General features: G+C 49.4%; 1 protein-coding gene and 1 long non-coding RNA gene across 3 annotated transcripts; one reads left to right on the forward strand and one right to left on the reverse strand.

Annotated features, from left to right (window-relative positions):
* Nucleotides 1-313: 313 nt before the first annotated feature.
* On the reverse strand, nucleotides 314-11,924 carry CHRNB2 (cholinergic receptor nicotinic beta 2 subunit). Of its 2 annotated transcripts, XR_006266985.1 has the most exons (7): nucleotides 11,627-11,912; nucleotides 10,255-10,400; nucleotides 10,023-10,067; nucleotides 9,499-9,608; nucleotides 7,774-8,743; nucleotides 2,745-4,267; nucleotides 314-2,312 (listed from the first exon to the last, which is right to left on the reverse strand). XR_006266985.1 is itself a non-coding variant. In XM_043455281.1 (6 exons), exons 1-6 carry the CDS (start codon nucleotides 11,688-11,690, stop codon nucleotides 4,097-4,099), a joined length of 1,506 nt encoding a protein of 501 aa, XP_043311216.1. In that variant the 5' UTR covers nucleotides 11,691-11,924; the 3' UTR covers nucleotides 314-4,096. The 2 variants fall into 2 exon arrangements, 1 of the variants encoding a protein (XP_043311216.1); XM_043455281.1 differs by having other exon boundaries at nucleotides 314-4,267; nucleotides 11,627-11,924.
* On the forward strand, nucleotides 3,808-17,995 carry LOC122432957. The gene is made up of 5 exons (XR_006266986.1): nucleotides 3,808-3,933; nucleotides 4,064-4,282; nucleotides 12,463-12,533; nucleotides 12,772-12,908; nucleotides 17,858-17,995. It is a non-coding gene; the product is annotated as an uncharacterized LOC122432957 (long non-coding RNA).
* Nucleotides 17,996-21,096: the final 3,101 nt, after the last annotated feature.

The following is a 21,096-nucleotide window of genomic DNA, read 5'->3' on the forward strand; positions in this document are numbered from 1 at the left end:
TATCGCCAGGAGACCGGGCCTCACCTCTGCCCTGTCCTCCAGGGCCCCCTTTTTACAAAGGGCCTCCCCAGGAGCTATTTCTGGGCTCTGTCTACTCCAAGCCAAGCCTTATCTTTTCCATCTGATGAATGGACTTGTCAGGCCACCCATCACAATCACTGGTTACCACTGACCTTTTCTCTAGATTTTTTAATGTCTTTAACCTTTCATGGATCCAATTTCCCCAGTATTCTCCCTTTTCCCCATATTCACCAACCCTGGCCCACGAGGATCTCCCCACCCCCACTCTCAAGGATTACAGAGAGATAAGACATCTTTGGAAACAACTTTCTTTATGAGAATCGTGAGTTCCTATTGAGTCTGGCCTGGAGTGGGCTAGACCAGTGCAAATATTCCAGGAGCAGATGGGGTGGCCAAGGCCAGTGTGGGGGAAGACGGACACAGCAGGTGGGTGAGGTGTCCTAATGATTCCTAGACCAACAGTCCCGTAGGAACCACGTGACTCAAACTGGCCTCTGAGACTTGGGATGAATACTGAAAGGTGGCTGTTTGTTCTCTGTCTAGTCGTGAGTGGCTGACTGGCCAGCATGAGTTGGCTTGTGAGGGATGCTGTGACGCCAGCCCAACTCTACCTATAAGCAGAAGGTGACAACTGGAACTGAGTCGGGAGGGGATTCAGAGAAGACCCTGATGCCCTTCACTTCCCTCCCAAGGAAGCTCTTCTTCCAGCCTCAGAGGCCATAGAGCATAGCCTCTGGGGTCAGTGTGGGATTTCAGGCCAGCACTACTTACCAGCTATTTCTTGGTCTCTTGGGCCTCATTTTTCTTCTGTCAACAGGGGCAGGATTGTTGTGAGGAGTAAAAACAAGGCATCTGAAGCAGCTGGCCCGGAGCAGGCCACTGGTGCCCTGCAGCTCCCACTGGGGGTGGGAGGAGACGCAGGACAGGAGACGAAGCTGCACGCCCTCCCTCTTTCCCTAGGGGGAAACGACCCGCCCTTCCTGCGCAGCCAACCTTCCACCACAGAAATGCCAGCTGGGCGCTGCCCGTGTCTTATTTGCTTTTAAACCTGTAATAACTCGGGACCAGCTGTTCCAGTATTAGACTCCTCACTGCCAGAAGACTGCCTTCCTCCTGCTGCAGTGCCAGTCATCACAGACAGTTTTTCATGCCTTCTTTTCAGATGAAAGATGGTTCTCAGATGGCCTGTGGCCTTCCTGTCTCTGATGGAGACAGTCTCAACTGTTTGCTCGCTGCCGTCTCCCAAGTCCAGCTTGCTTGGGTTTCCATCCAGCATCTCTCCCTCTCTCTTCATATGCGGGACCACCCACCCCCACCCCGCCTGTCCTGACCTGGTGCTGAGCTGGGTACCCAGTTCTCTCCAGAGATGCCCACCATGCCCCCCTTCCCCCCCCACCCCCCATGGAAGGGGCCAAGAGGCATCCCCAACACCACCAAGAGGAGAGAGGACCCATGAGTGGAAGAGACTGGTTCTCCGAAGCTTCTCAATACCCTGAGGGTTCAGAGCCTGTACTGACACATGGTAACACCTTGCCTGAGCCCTCTTCCCTACACCTCCGTCCTCCCAACAGGCAGTCCGCAAGGGCCTGCACCCAGAGATGGAGGGAATGCTACGGCCCCAGGGAACCTGCCTGGTTAACCCTTTCTTCTATACATTGATCCTTCACACCCTTGCTGCAGTCCTCAGTCAGCTGTCACCCTCAAGTCACAGATGAGGATGAACAAGTTCAGAGTTCAGAGCTTGTACAAGGTCAGGCAGCAGACAACCTCCGGGCCTGCATTTCCCTGTGTGTCGGTGGGGTTCATGGAGAGGAGTTGGACAAGCCACTCTCTAGCAGCCCTTCTGGCACTGTCGAGTAATTTCCTTGGACAAAAGCCACTTGCAGCAAGTACTGGAAGCAAGTCCAGCCAGGACAGCAGCTGATGGGGCCTCCCCAGCAGCCCTGCCCTGGCAAGGAGCCTGGGAGAGCTGGGCAGGAAGGCCTCAGGTCAGCACCTTCCCCTTCAGAGGGAGAGTTCCTTTTCAATAGCTGTTTCAGATTCTAGGATGTTTCCTCAGGGCTGTGAGTTTAAGGTGGGTCCAGGGATAACACAGGCAACCGTCCATCTGCTGTTTCGAGAAGAAGGGAGTCTCCGTAGTGCCGAGACACTCACCCCCCAAAAGAGATGTCTGCATGCCCATTCTGGCAGGTGGGGAGATGCACACCTCATGCAGCTGCTGGTTTAATATCTGGATGGAGTTCCTCCACAGCCAGCACGGGACCAGATCTCCTGGGAGCCTGAGCACACACCTGTGTCGGGAGGCCAGAGCCTGAGCTCAGCCCAGGAATGGGACAAATCTTTGCTGGAGGGGCTCCAGAAGACTGTTAGGCTCACCCCAGCACCCCCTGTGTGGTATCTCTCCAGCCCCAGCTCCCCCAGACCCAGGCCCTGTTTCAGGGGGCTATTTCCTCCAGTGTAAGGGTAGGTCTGGGAGGAAGACTGACATGACAGGTGGCTGAGCCCATGCCCACCAGCTCTGCCTGCCTCTCAGATGACCCCCCAAACATCTACTCTACACCAGGTGCAGTGCTGGGCTTTTTCACAGACGTCATGCCTTCCTCAAAGCAACCCCATGAAGAGGGGTTACTAGCCCCAATTTATAGATGAGCAAACTGAGGCCTAGCCAGACTTGCTCAGGATGGCTGAGAGTAAGTGGCAGGGCACCCAGAGTCTGCACTTACACTGCGTGTCCCCACTTCAGTGCCTGCAGAAGCAGGCGTCCAGCTGGACTCCAGAGAAGAGCATGGTGTGTCAGGCAGGTGCCTTAGATGCCCTTGGCAGACAGACCCCTCTGTGACCTGCTGGCTGAGCACTGAGCCCATGTTGGGACCACAAATCAGAGCCGGTCATGTGATGGGGGCTGGGCCTGATGATCCCTTAAGAGGTCTGTTTCCCTGGTCATAGGCCGGGGGAGCCCCTGAGAGAAGCGTCAGGATACAGCCTCCAGGGCATGCTCTCTGCAGTCCGCTGTGCAGACTTGTCCTTCCCAAGTTCTGCAGCAGCCTAGCTCAGGTTTGGTTGGGAGGAGGAAGGGGAGGAGCCAGAGCAGGAAGGATGGAGCCAGGAATAGAAGGACAGGAGCAGGAGCCGTGCTGATGTGGCAGAGCTCTGGCCATTCACACCCTGCTTGGCTGGCCTCCACAGCCAGCCCTCTCCTGCCCAGCCTGCTCTGCTGCGGGCAAAAGGGCTGGGTCTGCTGAAAGCTAACATCCTTAGTTTACTTACTCCAGCAAGCAGTCCGTTCAAACTGCAGGCGAGGTAGGGGGTGGGGAGGAGGGAGAGGAACAGCCTGTGAAGCTGAACTCATACAGTTTGAGAATTTAGCCTTTACGCTCCAAGTAGGTCACCCAAAGATTGGAAACTCAGAGGCGCCCCTAATACCAAACCTTGCTCCCACGCCCTGGCCTGAATAAGAAAGGAAGTCTAGGGAGAATCCTTCACTGGGAGAAGGGGACCTGGGGCTGAGCACTGGGCTGCATAGAAATGAGGGGCTGTGGGGCAGGAACTCTCCCCCAGGACTCCTACCTCAGCACCAGGCTAACATCTGAGCAGGAGCCCCGGCCACTGTGAGGCCCACCCAGTCAGCTGCTGTCCAGTTAAGCGAGGACAGACCTCAGGCCACACCCAGACCCCTCTCCCCCTCGCGTCTCCCTTCTGAGCTGCATGGTCTCAGGCCAGCCCAGCACAGTGTCAGAGCCCCTGTCCCACCCCCTGCTCCTGCACAGCCCTTTTCCATGACTTGGAGGCAGCCGATGACTTTACTCCATCCTCCACTTCTCAGCCTTCATCCTCCAGCAGCAACACTATTGCCTGAGTTGGTCCAAGAGGAGGAGAGCCGCCAGGACACCACGCAGTTGGTCCAGCCTCCAGGTTAGTGCTGGCTGGGTGTGGGGGGAGGGGAGGCGAGGGGCTCCAGGTGAAGCGAAATGATGGGTCTGTGGGGGCAGCACCTCTCTTTCTGGTAGTTCACTCATCTCCACCCAAAACTATTGTCCAACAGAGGGGCTGAAGGAGCATGGAGCTGGGGAGGGCCTCACTTGGAGCTGGGAGCTGAGTGGTCTGCGTGGAGGAAGGTGGCAGTGGTGTAGTTCTGGAAGAGAGGCTGCAGGAACATGCCGATCGTGCCAAAGACACAGACGAAGACAAAGATCCAAAGGAACAGGCGGTCGATCACCATGGCAACATACTTCCAGTCCTCACTCACCTGGAGAGAGGAAGGGTAGGAGACCTAGGTATCAATCACATAATACAGGAGGGGACTGGATCGGGTATAAGCAACTTCCATCACACATCACTCCTCTCCCTCCTTGACCCCAGAGTGACCGTTCCAAAGTTCGGCTCCGGTCTTGCCTGCTTAAAAGCCTCCAGTGACCCCATTGCCTTCAGCAGCCACCCAAACTCCCAAGTCTAGAATCAAGAGCACCCATGACAAATATGAGCCAACATTTATCTTCTTCCAAGTCCGACTCAGACTTACCAAACTCCAGTCTGTCCTCTCAGGTCTCTGGGCCTTTGTGTTTCCTCCCAGTCTAGAATTCCAGTCCTCCCTATCTCTACTTGTGAACTCCTACACATCTTTCAAAGCCTAAATCAAAATGTCACCTCTTCTATGAAGCCTTCTCTGATCCCCCTGATCAGAATGAACCTGTTTCCTCTGGGGCTCCCTCAGCATTACGTATGCATCTCTGTGCTGTGCTGTGCTGTGCTTAGACACTCAGTCGTGTCCAACTCTTTGCAACCCCATGGACGGTAGCCCGCCAGGCTCCTCTGTCCATGGGGATTCTCCAGGCAAGAATACTGGAGTGGGTTGCCACACCCTCCTCCAGAGGATCTTCCCAACCCATGGATTGAACCCAGGTCTCCAGCATTACAGGGGAGATTCTTTACCGTCTGGCCACCAGGGAGGCCCAGTATTTTTACTCCACTGTATTGTCAGTTCAATTCATATGCCTGTCCTCTCCTCCCTCCCGACCCCCACCCCAACTTAAGCTATGAGCTTGTAAACTACAGGGACCTGATCTGACTCATTTTTGTAATCCCAGCATCTCAAACACAGAGTTCCTATAAATGCGTGTTGAACTAGTGAATGAAGGGCTGCCCTGCAGGCCTCTCTCCTTATCTAACTGCCTGGGGAACCCCTTCCAACAGCCGCAGAATGGGAGGACTGAGTCTCAGATGCAAACAAACCCATCCAGAAGAGAATAACCACTGTGTTTGGGAGCCAGTCACAGGGTCTGCATGAGAGCTGGCCTGCACTCAGGGCCGTTCCGCTCCCGTCTGAGTCTGGCCCTTTGCACACGTGTTCATCTGTAACCCTGGGCCTCCTGTGTCCCTGGCACCATTCTGGGCACTGGGGATGTGAGAGAGCAAGACAGACACATCCTGCAATTCAGTCTACTGAGGGAGACGGACACAAAATGAGTAAAAATAAAAATAATTACACCCTTTTGGGTGCTTACATGGAAGCAAAGGACAGAGCAATGGAGGTGGAGATATCATTCAGGGTGTGATTTGGGGAGGCCTCTTTGAGGGAGTGACACCTTAAGCGAAGATCTGATAAGTGGCAAGGAGCCAGCTGTATCAGGAATAAACTGAAGAAAGAAACAGACAAACCCAAACTGTGGTGGTGGTGGTTTAGTTTCAAAGTCGTGTCCAACTTGCAAACTGAGGGAACTTCAACTGGCCTGGGCCCTTCAAAAACGCCTATGCCCTGAAAGGCAAAGCCTAGGAACCGTTCCAGAGTGAAGCAAACTAAAGAGACAGGACAACCAAGTGCAATTCAAGATCCTGGACTGAGGTGGAGGAGAGGCTACAAAGGATATTACTGAGACAATTGAAAAAATTTTTAGTATGGACTTTATATCAGATAAAGGTATTGATGCTAATTTCCTGAATTTGATCACTGAGCTTGAGTTATAGAAGACAATATCTCTGTGCTTGGGAGAGAAAAGCTGGAGTATTTGGGATAAAGGGTCACTTACTCTCAACAGTAGGGCAAAAATTAATAATAGCAATAATTTTTAAAAGGAAAAAAAAGGGCATTCCCAGCAGATGGATCAATATGCGCAAAGGTCTTGAGGCAGGAAAGCGCTTAGCTTGCTTAGAACAAGCGTCAGATAAGCCAGTGACCTGAGCTGTGGAGAGATGACACATAGTGAGCAGGAAACATTGTCTGTTTGGATGAAGAAGCACAAGAACTGAATCAGGGAGACCATTAGAAGTCCCTGCCCTAGGCCAGGCAAGAGCTGATGGAGGCCTACGGCCAGGGAGGGAGCATGGAGATGGTGAATAAAGGATGAAGCTGAGAATTATTTTGGAGGTTGAGCTCACAAGACAGGACTTCTGATGATCTGGATGGTGGGGGAGATAAGAAACAGAGGCATCGAGGATCACTCCACGCTTCTGGTCTAAACCATTGGGTGGATGGTGATGTCATTTACTAAAAGATGGGGAGATGAGAGGAGGAGCAAGTTGGTGGTAGGGATGTAAATCAAGCACTCAGTTTTGGACATGTTAAGTCTGAGATGCCTGTGAAACATCCAAGTAGGTCATTGCATCCTCATCACCTAGCTCAGTAAATGCACATTACGTGAGTTTGCTGCAGTGGGGAAGGCAGAGGCAGAGACACAGCCAGCTGAGCCCCTGCACCTCCAGCATTCCCCGCTTGGCCCCAGCCACCTCTGAGCCTCCAGCCCCATCCTCTCTTGCCTCGGTCCCTCTCATCTTCCATCAGGACCATAACCTGCTCCCTGGCTCAAGCCCCAGCTCCTGCCCTCCCAAAGGACACTAGGCTCTGGAGCATCCCACCCCCCACAAACGATAATGCAGGAGCCTGCCCTTCCTTACTCCCCAGGCCAGAATGACTGCATCCCAGTAGAAACATGGCCAGTTATCCTGGCAACAGCTGAGCCGCAGCCTGGAACCAGCCAGGTGATTAAAGACTGCTGGATGGGGCCAGCCACAACCCCAAATGCAGGGAAGTCAACCCCTCATATTCCCCCCTCCTCATTCCTTGGTTCAGTGTCCAAGGAGTCCCCTTCAGGGAGAGCCACTGCAGAAAAAGCCGGGTGTGCAGAAAGCTCTGGGCACGTCTTGGAAGCCCTGGCCTTCACCTGCCTCCACCTCCATAAATATTTCACAAGGCCACTCCCTGAGGACTCAGAAGAGAAGGGAAAGGATATTGATTTGGGGCTCTGTCCTCTTCCCAGTGGCCGGTGGAGCCACCTAACCACCCCCACCCCTCCCATACACACTTTCTACTGCCCTCAATTTTGCCCCCAAAGCAGGGCACCCAAAGGATTCATCCTCATTTCTGCAAAGAGCTGCAGGTTAACAACATGGTCTTGGGAATACAAGCGGCAGAGAGGGTCTCCGGGGACACAGCCACAGGCCAGCTGCAAACCCACAAGGGCCTCCTCCCCTTTCTGGCCACCTTTCCAAAACGAGCGACACTAAGGATTCCCCAGCCGAGGCATTTCTCTCCGGATGATAGTACTCGGGAAGCCGCAAGGTCATCCTGTACCAACCGCAGCTTAGGCGGCACCACCTCCCAGAAGCCAAAGGAGAAGAGGCTGTGCCAGCGCCCAGGCCCACAGCCCCAGGCCAGACTCGCACTGCCGGCAACCTGCACTCCGATTAGCTTTGTCTGCGGAGCTTCCGAGAGGCCCTGCAGCCCCGCATCCCATGCCCGAGTCCCTGCGCTGCACTCACGCTCTGGTCGTCGTCCTCACTCCGCATGTGATCTGCGATGAAGCGCACGCCGTCCACCGCCTCCCGGAGGCCGCAGCCACACGGTCCCCCGGAGCGCCCGGGGCCTGCTGCCGGCGCCGGCTCCGAGCCAAAGGCCCCAGCCAAGCCCTGCACCGACGCGCGGTTGACGAAGCACGTGCAGGAGTCGGCCCCCTGGGCCTCGCGGAAGAAGGCGCCGGCTCCCTCTCGCTCGCGCTGTCGCCGCCGCAGACGCAGGCGTTGGCGGGCGCAGCGGTGGCGCGGCTGCTGCATGAACAGCAGCGTGGGCAGCTTCTCCAGGAAGACGACCTTGACCCAGGGCGCCATGGTGTGCGTGGTGGGTGAACGGTGGTGCACGTTGAGCACGCACACGCTGGTGACGATGGAGAAGGTGACGAGCACCATGGTGAACATGAGGTACTTGCCGACTAGCGGCACGTCGAGGGAGGTGGGCGGCACGATCTTAGAGATGAGCAGCAGGAAGACGGTGAGCGCCAGCAGCACGGAGATGCACAGCGTCATCTTCTCACCGCAGTCAGACGGCAGATAGAAGACGAGGATGGCTAGAGAGGTGATGAGGACGCAGGGGATGATGAGATTGATGGTGTAGAAGAGTGGCTTGCGACGGATGATGAAGTCGTATGTGATGTCCACGTAAGTGGAGTCATCCGGGTTCTCGTTGCGCCGGCCAGGCAGCGCCACTATGTCCCACTCGCCGCTGGGTGTGAAGTCGTCCAGGTTGGCCACGTCACTCTTGAGCACCAGGTCGATCTCAGTGCGGTCGTAGGTCCACGAGCGGAACTTCATGGTGCAGTTCTGCTGGTCAAATGGGAAGTGCTTTACCTCGATCTTGCATGCGCTCTTGTAGATGGCAGGTGGCAGCCAGAAGATGCTGCCATCGTAGGAGACCAGGGCGTTGGAATAGAAGGACACCTCGTACATGCCGTCGGCACTGCCAAGGGACAGCACAGTCAGCCCTGATTTAAGCATGCCTCCACCCCATCCATTCACCCAGCCCTGAGTGGGAAGAGAGGAAAGCCGAAGGGAGGTATGGGAAGAGGCAGATAGAAAGGAGCAGGAATTATTAAGCAAGAAGGGGATGTGGGTGGGCTGGTGGGGAGAAGAGGTGTCCTGGTCAGAAGGCCTGAGGGGACCCTCTGTTATTTGTCATGTACTGTATAAGCCAGTTGGTCCACAAGAAGGTGGAGACGTTGGGGGAGCCAGGGAGGTCAGAGTGAGGAGCCCAGTGCAACGGAGAGGGACAGGGGCAGGTGGGAGCAGGAGATGGTCCCTAGAGTCTAGGGACTAGTGGCTTTGGGCCTTGGAGGTAAGAGGGCTTATTGTAGGAGAGCAGATGGAACCTGGGGGAGAAACTGGGACCTCCAAGTTCTTCGATTCTTATCATTCCTCCAGGAAAGTCTATTTTTTAATCAGTTTGCACACTGGGGGCTGTCAATCCTTGTTGTATCACACCACAGCTCCAAACACTGGGAGTCCTAATTGACTGGGAGGGAGCTGGCCATGACCCAAGTTACCTTGGCAGTCCACACTATACCTCACGGGTTTGGGTTTGTCTGTCTGAGTAGTGACTTGTCTGTGCCAATGAAAAGCCCCTTCTCTCCCCCAGCATGAGCTAATTTACTTTCTTCAAGACCTGAGCACTCTCAAGTTCTCCTCCAGCCTTCCCATCCCTCCAGGGTCACCTACTTGTTGTATAGGACCACATCTGGTAGCCAGATGTGTTTGGAAGGGAGCCGAACTTTCTTCATGTTGTCAAATTCCTCAGGCTTCCAGGTGAGGCGATAATCCTCCCACTCCTGGGAAAGGGAAAGAGGGAGGCAGCACCGACCTATGCCCTGGGAGGGGCTCAAGGTCAAGGACAGGGGCAAGAGGAGGCCTATTTGGCTTGAGGAAGTTTTTAAAAGTCATTGCCTCACCACCGTGACTTCTCGGCCCAGCAAAAGTGGCTTTTCATTTAATTTGCATAGCCAAGCCAAGATATTAGAATCTACATTTTGTGAATGAGAAAATGAATCTTGCAGTGTTTACCATATTCAAAGTTAACAGAGCTGGTGAGTGGAAGAACCAAGACTCATATCCAGTTATTTAAGATCCCAAGGTCTATACCTTTCTGCCGCTCTTGAGGAGATTCAAAGAGGGAAAAGCACATGCAAAAAAAAAAAAAATGGAGGAAAGAGAAGCCCAGAGGTGTGGGCAGGAAGAGCTCTAACCTGAGTCAGCCAGACATTGGTGGTCATGATCTGCTCCCGCTCATGCTGCAGGGAAGAGAAGCTGCTGAGAAGTGCCCCCCACCACCGATCCTCAAGTCTGTGGGCCCCCTGCACCACCCAGGCTCCTTCCCCCACCTGCCCAAGCCTTGGGGACTCCAGAAGAATTAGTGCAAACATACTCTGGCTATGCCAGTTTCAGTAGCTGGGCAGAGAGTTTGGGACCCCCACTCACCACACTGATGAGCTGGGCCAGTGATACCATGAGCTGTACTGTCACCAGCTCAGAGCCATTGGTAGCTGGGCGGATAAGTTTGTTGTAGCGGGAAGGATCCAGGAGATGCTCTACCAGCCGCTCTTCTGTGTCTGTACCCCAGACTCCTGGGCAGGGGAGTGGGGTGGGGGGCAAGAAGTAAGTACACAGCAAGGAGGGCCCACCCAGGATCCCACTCTCCCTAGGCAAGTGGGACAACCTAGGCCCAAATAGGAAGCTGTAGTTTCCCACAGCCCATCCCTAAGAAGATAGCAAAATTCTTAGGTTGCCCCCATGGAAGCCCCTCATAGAGAAGTCCCTCTCTGAGATCACTGACCAAGAAGCCCAGACAGTCTCCCCACAGCCTCCCACTAAAAACCTATTCTTCAAGGATCAGTGGAGACCCTGCTCTTCCTGCAAGATCTCAGAGGATCATTTCAAAATATTTGAAGTTTCTGTTTCCATGGTTTCTTCTAGAAGATATCTACAATTCAAGGAAGGTTTTAGAGGGTAGTGAAAGGAGAACAGTCATATATGTCCCACCATACAGCCTTTCTTCTCAGTTAGCACCCATCTCTGTGTACCAGTAATGTTATGCGCCTCTACATGTGACTGGCTGTGACCCCCTCCCCGAAAAGGTATTGGGTTGGAGTAGAATAACTGGGCTACCTGAGCTGTGTGGACACGGCATATATTTCACCTCAAGTTTCACACATACAGGAGCTCACCTCTCATGAGATTGCAGGCAGATATGGAAAGCTCCTTTGGTTGTATATTCCTTTTGTACTTGCCCCACCACACACTATCTCCTGCAACCCTGCACGAACGCACCCCCACGTCCTCAGAGACCCCTCCCTGGCCCTTAGCCTGGCAGAGCTTCTTCCCTTCTTGTCTCCTGTCCACCCTCCAAGAGAGTTGAGAAGTTGCTTGCTTCCATTTCCTGCCTTGCCCCCGTGGAGTAAGCAAAATCGGGAGCCCAACATGAGGGACAGGAAATGATGGAGAACCAAGTGAGGGTGCCGAACCAGGTAGATTGTCTTGAGCTACTGGTTTACTCGAAGTTAAATAGCAATTCAGCTGCAGTCAGAGTCTCCCCTTCCTGCCACCCCAGAAATCCTGGGGAGATCCCCTCCTTCCTTCCTCTCTGTACCCACACCCTCCCCGCCACCACTGCCCAGGTTGCCCTCTCTTCTCCGCATCACTTCGAGCAAGTCCTTCTCCCAGTTCAGCCTCCCAGGTACTTCCAGCTGTCCTGGGGGTCTCTCCCCTAACTCCCAGGAGACTTCCCGCCTTAGGGATCCCTCCCTTACAAAGTCGAGCCTGAGTGAGACAGAGCGTGGCGACTTGTCCTTACCTGAGCACAGTCCGAGGAGGCCAAAGCTGAGGAGCAGCGCCATGGGACCTGAGAGCCAGGCCATGCCTCTGGCATAGCTCGCCGGCTCGCCTAAACGTGCCAGAGCGCGCCGCAGGGTGGAAGGCCGCGGGCGGGGCGCTGTCCGTGGTGCTGAAGCCGATCCCGCGCCGCCCGCGCCAGGAGGGAGCGGAGCCCCGGGTGTGCGCACAGCCTTTGGTGCTGCCGTGATAATCTCCACGGCGGTTCCCCGGGCTCCAAGAGCGAGAAGGAACGCGCTTCTCGCTTATCCCGGTCTGAGCAGGCGGAGGCTTTTCCGGCTGCTCTTCCAGGGAATACAATTGGGACGGTGAGGGGGAGGAGTCTCCGCCCCGGAGGCGGAAGCGCCAGAGCTCAGAATAAAAGGGGTCCCTGGGTGGGGTATTCTCCTGCTGGTCCTGCTTAGTTAGAGTGTGCGTGAGGAGGAAGAAGGGGGGCTCACCAGACGGTGGAGGAGTTCTGAAACCCCAAAGTTGAGGCAGGACCTGGAAGGGTCTGAAAAGGCTCAGGAAGAAAGCGCAAGTAAGACAAACAGGTCAGGATCGGGTAAGCACCGAGACCAAGGGCCAGAATGAGGGGAGTGGGAGTCAAAAAGAGTTTCTGGGTCCCACCTTCCTTTTTTTATCTTACCAAACCCAAATGCTCCTGCTTCCCGGGAAGGCTGAGGATGCAGCCAAGACGATGCACTTAGGCCCTTAGAGAATGAGATGGAGGACTGTAGGTTTGCTATTTTAAGAAAGCAAACAATTTGGAGTCTAGAAACAGGATCCCCTCATCTGTTCCCTTCCATACCTCCACAGAAGGCATCCAGGGGATCTAAGGTGGGGACATGTGGACATCTGAAAAGAAGGTGACCTTCAAGAGTGGAAGGGTAAGTGGCCCTTATCAATTAGCCTTTCTCACCCACATTCTGTTCCTCTCCAGTCTTTGACTTCTGTGTGACAAGGGGGAATCAGAGGATAATTTCATAGAAACCAGCCCAAGAATGAAGCTAACACAAAGGAAAGCAAAGATGAGACAGAGAGGTGTCAAAACTCAATGACATCTTTGATCTTAAAAGCCCCGAACTTTTAACTTCTGAGCCAATAAAGGCTTTCCTTTTTTCTTAGGTGGATTTTTTTCAGTTTCAACCAAAAGATTCCTGACTAAAGCAGCCTTATCATACATCAAGGCACTGTCTTGTTCCAGCTCTGCCGACTCCTTCAACCTCCTCTGGGCCAGTACCTGCAGCCCCACACTCCTCATGGTAATGTCTTTATTTATTTATTTTTGAAATAAACCATTTCTTTTTCTTTCTTTATTTTTAAATTTATTTGGCTGCACTGGGTCTCCATTGCTGCATATGGGATCTTAGCTATGACATGAGGGATCTAGTTCCCTGACCAGGGATGGAACCCAGGCCCCCTGCATTGGGAGCACTAAATCTTAACTACTGGACCCATCCTCCATGCTTCAGGGCCTTTTAAACATTCAGTTCTGTTGATTCTGTTTTCACCCATTTCCTGTCAACCACTGTCTACTTTGAACATCTGGCAGAAACATCAGTTCCTTAAGGAAGCTATGACCAAAGATTAGGTCAGGTGCCCTGAGACATGTTTCCAGAGGATGATAAATGAGTAAATAAATCAATATAAAGTGGTAGCTATCTCTCCTCCTAGATTTTGAACCAGCACAGTGCCTGGCATATTGTGAGGGTTCAACAAATAAGCCAAAGGGCTGGTACAGGACTGAAATCTTTTAACATGTAGAGAAAAATTCCTCTCTAAAAGCTCAGCCAAAAGCAATTTATATACACGTACTTAGTTCCTGGAATTGAGAAGGAAAAGCAAAACAAGTATCAGCAAAGGGCTAGAGAGGATGTGGGATGACTACAGTCTCCATAAGGTACGTGGAAAGAAAGTGAGAGTGTTAGTCGCTCAGTTGTGTCCGACTGTCTGCGACCCCATGGTCTGTCCATGGAATTCTCCAGGTAAGAATACTGGAGTGGGTTGTCATTCCCTTCTCCAGGGGATCTTCCCAACTTGGGGATAGAATTCAGGTCTCTTCCATTGCAGGCAGATTCTTTACCATCTGAGCTACCAGGGAAGCCCAAAGCATGTGGAAGTGGCCATAAATCTGCACCACAAGCTCCAGGGCATGTACATGTGCAAACATGTTATCATCTCTTAAGAATTCAAGAAATCTTAGAACCAAGGAAAGAAGTGGAGAATAAAAGCCTTACGAAAAAGGGAAGGAATGTGTGTAGTCAGTCCACTTGGAAAAAGGGTCAAGGGTGGGAAGAAGACTTCCCTCCCTGCCCCCTCTGCCTTCAACAATTCAGATCAATTGTTGGGTATCTACTGTTTAGTTATCAAAGATGCGGTGATCAAAAAGACTTAGTCCCAGCTACTAAGGAGATCACAGTTTGGTGGCAAAGACTTGTGACACCATGTGGTGGTTGATCTAGAAGAGTGTAAACAGGTGCTTTGGAAGTATGGATGAGAGAGAGGTTCATTAGTGCCTGAGAGCCTGGAAGGGGTAGAGATGAAAATTGAGATTTGAAAGATGAGAAAGCCAATAAGACAAAAGTGGCTAAAAGGCATTTCAAACTCCTAAAAGAGAGACACGGAGCTTTACATGTAGATATTGCTCAGTACTTTCTTCTTTCAGTGAATGCTGGGTGATAGAAGAAGGCTGCAAAAGTCTTCTTTTATGAAAGTCTCTCTCTGGAGTGGTTGCTTATCTCTGTATTGACAGACTGGAAAGTCATTTGCTTCCTTGAGGCCCTTGGTCACTCCCTGATGCTCCTTTCTGGTCAGTTCGGGCAGCCTGTTCGCCTTGGCCTCTACCATTTCTTTTAAAATTTCTCAGCTTTTGTTCCGAGTCCTCTGAGCACAACCACCCAGTGGTGGAGGACAGCTGGAACACCCTTCCTGCCTCCTTCATGTCTCCACACACACCCCTCCCATATCTACCAGGAAGAGAGGACAGGCCCAGAACCACACAAGGGGATGGATACATGTAGGAGTATCAGTCCTCAGGCAAAACAGTGAACAGGCAAGGTTTTGGTGGGACACACCCAAGGCCTCTGATGGTGAGGAACATTTTTTTTGAAAGGCATTACAATGTTCAGTTCAGTCAGTTCAGTCACTCATCATGTCTGACTCTTTGTGACCCCATGGACTGCAGCATGCCAGGCTTACTTGTCCATCACCAACTCCCAGAGTTTACTCAAACTCATGCCCATTGAGTCACTGATGCCATCCAACCATCTCATGCTCTGTCGTCCCCTTCCCCTCCCACCTTCAATCTTTCCCAGCATCAGTGTCTTTTCCAATGAGTTAGTTCTTTGCAACAGGTGGCCAAAGTATTGGACTTTCAACTTCAGCATCAGTCCTTCCAGTGAATATTCAGGACTGATTTCCTTTAGGATTGACTGGTTTGATCTCCTTGCAGTCCAAGGGACTTTCAAGAGTCTTCTCCAATACCACAGTTCAAAAGCATCAATTTTTCAGCACTCAGCTTTCTTTATAGTCCAACTCTCATATCCATACATGACTACTGGAAAAACCATAGCTTTGACTAGACGGACCTTTGTTGGCAAAGTAATATCTCTGCTTTTTAATATGCTGTCTAGATTGGTCATAGCTTTTCTTCCAAGGAGCAAGCATCTTAATTTCATGGCTGCAGTCACCATCTGCAGTGATTTTGGAGCCCAAGAAAATAAAGTCTGTCACTGCTTCCATTGTTTCCCCATCTATTTGCCATGAAGTGATGGGACCAGATGCCATGATCTTAGTTTTAAGATTTTTAAGATGGTTGAGTTTTAAGCCAACTTTTTCACTCTCCTCTTTCACTTTCATCAAGAGGCTCTTTAGTTCCTCTTCACTTTCTGCCATAAGGGTGGTGTCATCTGCATATGTGAGGTTATTGATATTTCTCCTGGCAATCTTGATTCCAGCTTGTGCTTCATCCAGCCTGGCATTTTGCATGATGTACTCTGCATATAAGTTAAATAAGCAGGGTGACAATATATAGCCTTGATGTACTCCTTTCCCGATTTGGAACCAGTCTGTTATTCCATGTACAGTTCTGTTGTTTCTTGACCTGCATACAGATTTCTCAGGAGGCAGGTCAGGTGGTCTGGTAATCCCATCTCTTGAAGAATATTCCACAGTTTGTTGTGATCCACACTGTCAAAGGCTTTGGCGTAGTCAATAAAGCCGAAGTACATGTTTTTCTGGAACTCTCGCTTTTTCGATGACCCAACGGATGTTGGCAATAACATTACAATGTTATTTCTCTATTTAAGATACTTTAAGTTTAAAACTTTATTACCAGAGTAATGCAAATCTATGAAGACCAATTGGAAAACACAAATTAGCAAAATACAAACTAGATTCATAATATTACCTCTTAGAAAAAAAAAACAATGTTTGCATTTCATATATATATATATCTGTATGTGTGTATATATATATATACACACATATATATACACCCAATTATCTATATGTACTTAGATATAACTGTCTTCCCAGGTAGCACTAGCGGTAAAGAACCTGCCTACCAATGCAAGAGATGTAACAGATTTGGTTTCAATACCTGGGTCTGGAAGATCCCCTGAAGCAGGAAACAGCAACCCACAGCAGTATTCTTGCCTGAAGAATCCCATGGACAGAGGAGCCTCGTGGGCTACAGTCCATAGGGTCACAAAGAGCTGGACACGACTGGAGCAACTTAACTTGTTCACTTAGATATACATGCAAAAAGCATATAAATTATAAGTGTACAACTAGATAAAATTTCACAACATGAACACAGCCTTGTAACTCCCACCCAGATTTTTAAAAAGAGAGAATGTTAGCAATATCCAGAAGCCCCCCACTATATTCCCTGCCAGGCTTTATTCCATCTTCTTCAAAAACAGGGGGAAGGAGGAATAGAGAGTGACTCCCTAACATGTACTGCTTGAAGTTCAGGAACTAGAGAGAGGTAATGGTTACCCAACTTTGTGAATGTAGTACATGTCACTGAACTGTACACTTTAAAATGGTTAAAATGGTAAATTTTATGTTATGGGTAATTTCTAACAATTTTTTTTAATGACCAAAAAAGTAAATGCTATTCTGACATAACAACATATATTAACTTTGCCTCTGAATTTTATATATATAGAATCATAATCTTTTGTAATTTTTTTCAATAGTGAGAATCACTGTTGAATCACTATTTCAATATTGAGAATCACTATTCCAATAGTGAGAATAGTGAGCATTGTTGAATGCAGTTGTAGTTCATCATCTTCATTGCTATAGAATATTCCATTGTATAAATGCACCACTGTTTATCCATTTCACCACTGATAGATATTTGGGTTGTTTTCTATTTCAGGCTATTACAAATAACACCACTTTGAACATTCTTATTCATGTTTTTAGTATACAAATATATGTGTTTCCATTTACTTATTAAAAAGGAGCACACTGTAAAATAGCTTTGTGACCTTCTTTTTTTACTTTAATTTCTTTATTTTGGGCTGCACCAGGAAGCTTGTGGGATCTTAGTTCCTTGGCCAGGGATTGAACCCCAGGCCCACGGCAGTGAACGCACTGAGTCCTAACCACTAGACTATCAAGGAATTCCCACAGCCTTCACTTTTCATGTACTATTTCTGAAAGCTCTCTCCATGTCAGTATTTTATAACTATTTTAAAATAGTCTTATGTCAATCTATTTGATCAAATATTTGATAACTATTTTTCATAGCTGCATAGTATCCCATTATGGGTAAATGTTTGCACACACCTTTAATAGTTTCCAAGTGAAAATGCTGAGTCAAAGGTTTTTTAAATTTTCTTATTATTTAATCATTTATTGCTGAAATGAGCTCCAGAAGGACTGATAATATTAGAGTGACCCTGGGGCTCCAGGCTAAAGCACCTATGATCAACACCTCTACAATCTTGCCTGTGCTGACCCCTTCCTTTTCTTCTTCCCCGCCTCTCAGTCATTCCTCCTTTGTCTTAGGCCTTTCTGCCCAACCTCCTATTTTAGGACCAGTTCTTTAAAAACATCCCCCACCCCCATTTCCATCTAAGTAACTTCTCTTAGTACTTTCACACACTTTCTTGGGAGTTAATCCTGACTATTAGCTCCCTTCAAGACCTTTACCCTCCTTCATCCCTCTTATTGCATTTTTCACATTGTATTACAGTTGATTATACCTGGTTCCACTTCATCCATTACTATGTGTTCCAAAGAGTAACTGGAAAAGGAGTAAGTCAAGGCTGTACATTGTCACCCTGCTTATTTAACTTATACGCAGAGTCCATCATACAAAATGCCAGGCTGGATGAAGCACAAGCTGGAATCAAGATTGCCAGGAGAAATATCAATAACTTCACATAGGCAGATGACACTACCCTTATGGCAGAAAGCGATGAGGAACTAAACAGCCTCTTGATGAAAGTGAAAGAGGAGAGTGAAAAAGCTGTCTTAAAACTCAACTTTCAAAAAACTAAGATCATGGCATCCGGTCCCATCACTTCATGGCAAATAGATGGGGAAACAATGGAAATAGTGACAGACTTTATGATCTTGGGCTCCAAAATCACTGCAGATGGTGGCTGCAGCCATGAAATTAAAAGACACTTGCTCCTTGGAAGGAAAGCTATGACCAACCTAGACAGCATATTAAAAAGCAGAGACATTACTTTGCTGACAAAGGTCCATCTAGTCAAAGCTATGGTTTTTCCAGTAGTCTTGTGTGGATGTGGGAGTTGAACCATTAAGAAAGCTGAGCGCCAAAGAATTGATGCTTTTAAACTGTGGTACCAGAGAAGACTTTTGAGAGTCCCTTGGACTGCAAGGAGATCAAACCAGTCAATCCTAAAGGAAATCAGTCCTGAATATTCATTGGAAGGACTGATACTGAAGCTCCAATATTTTGGCCACCTGATGTGAAAAACTGACTCATTTGAGAAGACCCTGATGCTGGGGAAGATTGAAGGCGGGAGGAGAAGGGGACGACAGAGCATGAGATGGTTGGATGGCATCAACGACTCGACAAACATGAGTTTGAGCAAACTCTGGGAGAGGGTGACGGACAAGGAAGCCTGGCGTGTTGCAGTCCATGGGGTCGCAAAGAGTCAGACACAACTGAGTGACTGAACTGCACTGGAGCAGGAGCAAGAAACACAACAAAAATGATAAAATGCGTCGCAGCTGTCATGTGAGGAGCCAGGAATCAAGGCAGGCTCTCCCCACAGGGAACTAGCTTCTTTGTCTCTGCATCCCCTGTGTTTAATACAGTTCCTGGCAAAGAGCAAGTCCTCAGGACGTGTTTGTTGAGTTGGTGACAAAATGCTACGCTTCTGGGAGCAAGTCAAAGGAGAAAACTGTTCACTCTGCCCCAAACAAGTGCATCTGTTCACTCTGAAAACACATGACCTTCTGCAGAAAAAAAAAATCTTCACAATTCATTTTCCATAGAGCAGCCAGAGTGATCTTTTTTTTAAGGCTGTGTGTGTGTGCGTGTGTGTGTGCGCACACGCGCGCCATGCTGCATGTCTAGTTCCCCTACAAGGCATCAAAATCAAACCTGGGCCCAAGGCAGTGAAAGCACCAAATCCTAACCACTCGACCACCATGGAATTCCCCAAAGTGATCTTTTAATATTTTAAATCAGATCATGCTACTCCCTGCTTAAAATCTTTCGTTTCCCACTGCACTTTGAATAAAACTCAGCAAATTACTGTGGTCTCTATTCTTCACTGGCCTCATCTCCTGCTCCCTCCTTCTTGTCTTTCACGAGACTCAAGGTATGCTGATCCTCTATTTAAAAAAAAAAAAAATGAGCTCTTACTGTGTGCACTGGACTGAGCACTTTTCATGTTTTCTCACTTAATCCTCCCAACAATCTTATAAGATAAGTACTAGTATGGTTTCCATATTACAGATGCTGAAAGAGAAGCATGGCAGGCTAAGTAACTTGCTGAAGGTCACACCTTTAGCAACTGACAGAGCTGGGGTTTGAAGCCCATGATCTCAGCCAGTATATAATGAGCTTCCTGCTTCCAGATCACACCACGTTCGTTCTCAGGGTCTTGGAGGTTGGCTGTCTCTCCTGGAATGCTCTTTGTCAGGCCCTCCCAGGCCATCCTTCTCTTCATTAGAGATCAGCTCAAACCCCACCTCCTTAGGGAGACCTTCGCTGACTACTGGACTTAAAATAATCCCCAGTCATTCGCTCCCACATGACCCTACCAGTCTGATAGTCCTCTGGTTATTTTATTCATGTTTATTGTGTAACTCCTTGCACTTAGAATGTTAGTACCATGAGAACTGGGATACTGTTTGTCTACTGCTATATATTTGTGGTCTTCCCAGGTGGCACTAGTAGTAAAGAATCCACCTGCCAATGCAAGTGAATTAAATAAAGAGATTTATTATGCAAGAAATAAATCGAACAAGGGTTCAATCCCTGGTCAGGAAGATCTCCTGGAGAAGGGCATGGCAACCCACTCCAGTATTCTTGCCTGGAGAATCCTCATGGACAGAGAAGCCTGACAGGCTACAGTCCATAGGGTCACAGAGTCAGACATGACTGAAGTGAGCAAGCAAGGAATGTACTATGTGCCCAGCACTGTAAGATGTGTTCATCATCTTACATTGCCCATTTCATCTACACTGACACAATGATCCACAGTGCAAGACAGAATGTCATACTGTTTTACAGATAAGGAAACTGCATTTCACAAAAATTAAATGACTTGCCCAGGGTCACATAGGTACCAAAGCAGAGAAGTTCAAATCTAAACCCAGTTCTGTCTGACTCCCCAGTCTGTGCTCTGCCCACTCAGCTGTGCTTCCCCACTTTATGACCTAATTCAAAGGACAGCTGTAGCTGATTCTCCAATTAACACCCATGGCTCTGCCTCTTTCCCACACTCAGAACCCACACTCCACTGGATGTCCAGAAGATTGTCCACATCCCCCTCCCTCTACACACTTGATGTGTTTGTAACCCAACTCTCCACCTCTCCCACAAAACTTAGCTGTCCTTTGAGAAGCCTTACTGTTAGTGCTACTACTATTAGTTACCCAGGCATCTAGAGCTTCTCAAAATTCTAGTGACATTTTTATCTTCCTCCATCCTAAAGCCCAAGATTTAACCCCTGTCTAGCTTACCTACACCACTGTCTCTTCCTCACCCTAATCACAAGCCTTCTTTCTGTTTCTCCAAATTGCCATGGTTCTACCTCAGTATCTCTACACATGCTGTCTCTTCTGCTCAGTGTCCAGTCCTTCCTCCTTCTTTAGTTAATTCTATTATCCTTCAGATTTTAATATGTCACTTGTTCAGGAAAGCCTTCCCAGATCTCTAGTCTTACTCTTTGAGGCACTTACCACAGTTGCAATTAAGTGGTTGAATGTGTAACAAACAATTTATGA

Source organism: Cervus canadensis, chromosome 2, assembly GCF_019320065.1.
Source record: "Cervus canadensis isolate Bull #8, Minnesota chromosome 2, ASM1932006v1, whole genome shotgun sequence".
Taxonomy (NCBI): Eukaryota; Metazoa; Chordata; class Mammalia; order Artiodactyla; family Cervidae; genus Cervus; species Cervus canadensis.

What these genes read in the sequence shown, in the direction of transcription:
- CHRNB2 (XM_043455281.1), bottom strand. Translation starts at nt 11,690, where the DNA reads ATGGCCTGGCTCTCAGGTCCCATGGCGCTGCTCCTCAGCTTTGGCCTC. An exon ending in TGGCCCAGCTCATCAGTGTG is followed by an intron (nt 10,068 to 10,254) that starts GTGAGTGGGGGT and finishes TCTTCCCTGCAG; the next exon opens with CATGAGCGGGAGCAGATCAT. An exon ending in GTGAGGACGACGACCAGAGC is followed by an intron (nt 4,268 to 7,773) that starts GTGAGTGCAGCG and finishes TCCTCTCTCCAG; the next exon opens with GTGAGTGAGGACTGGAAGTA.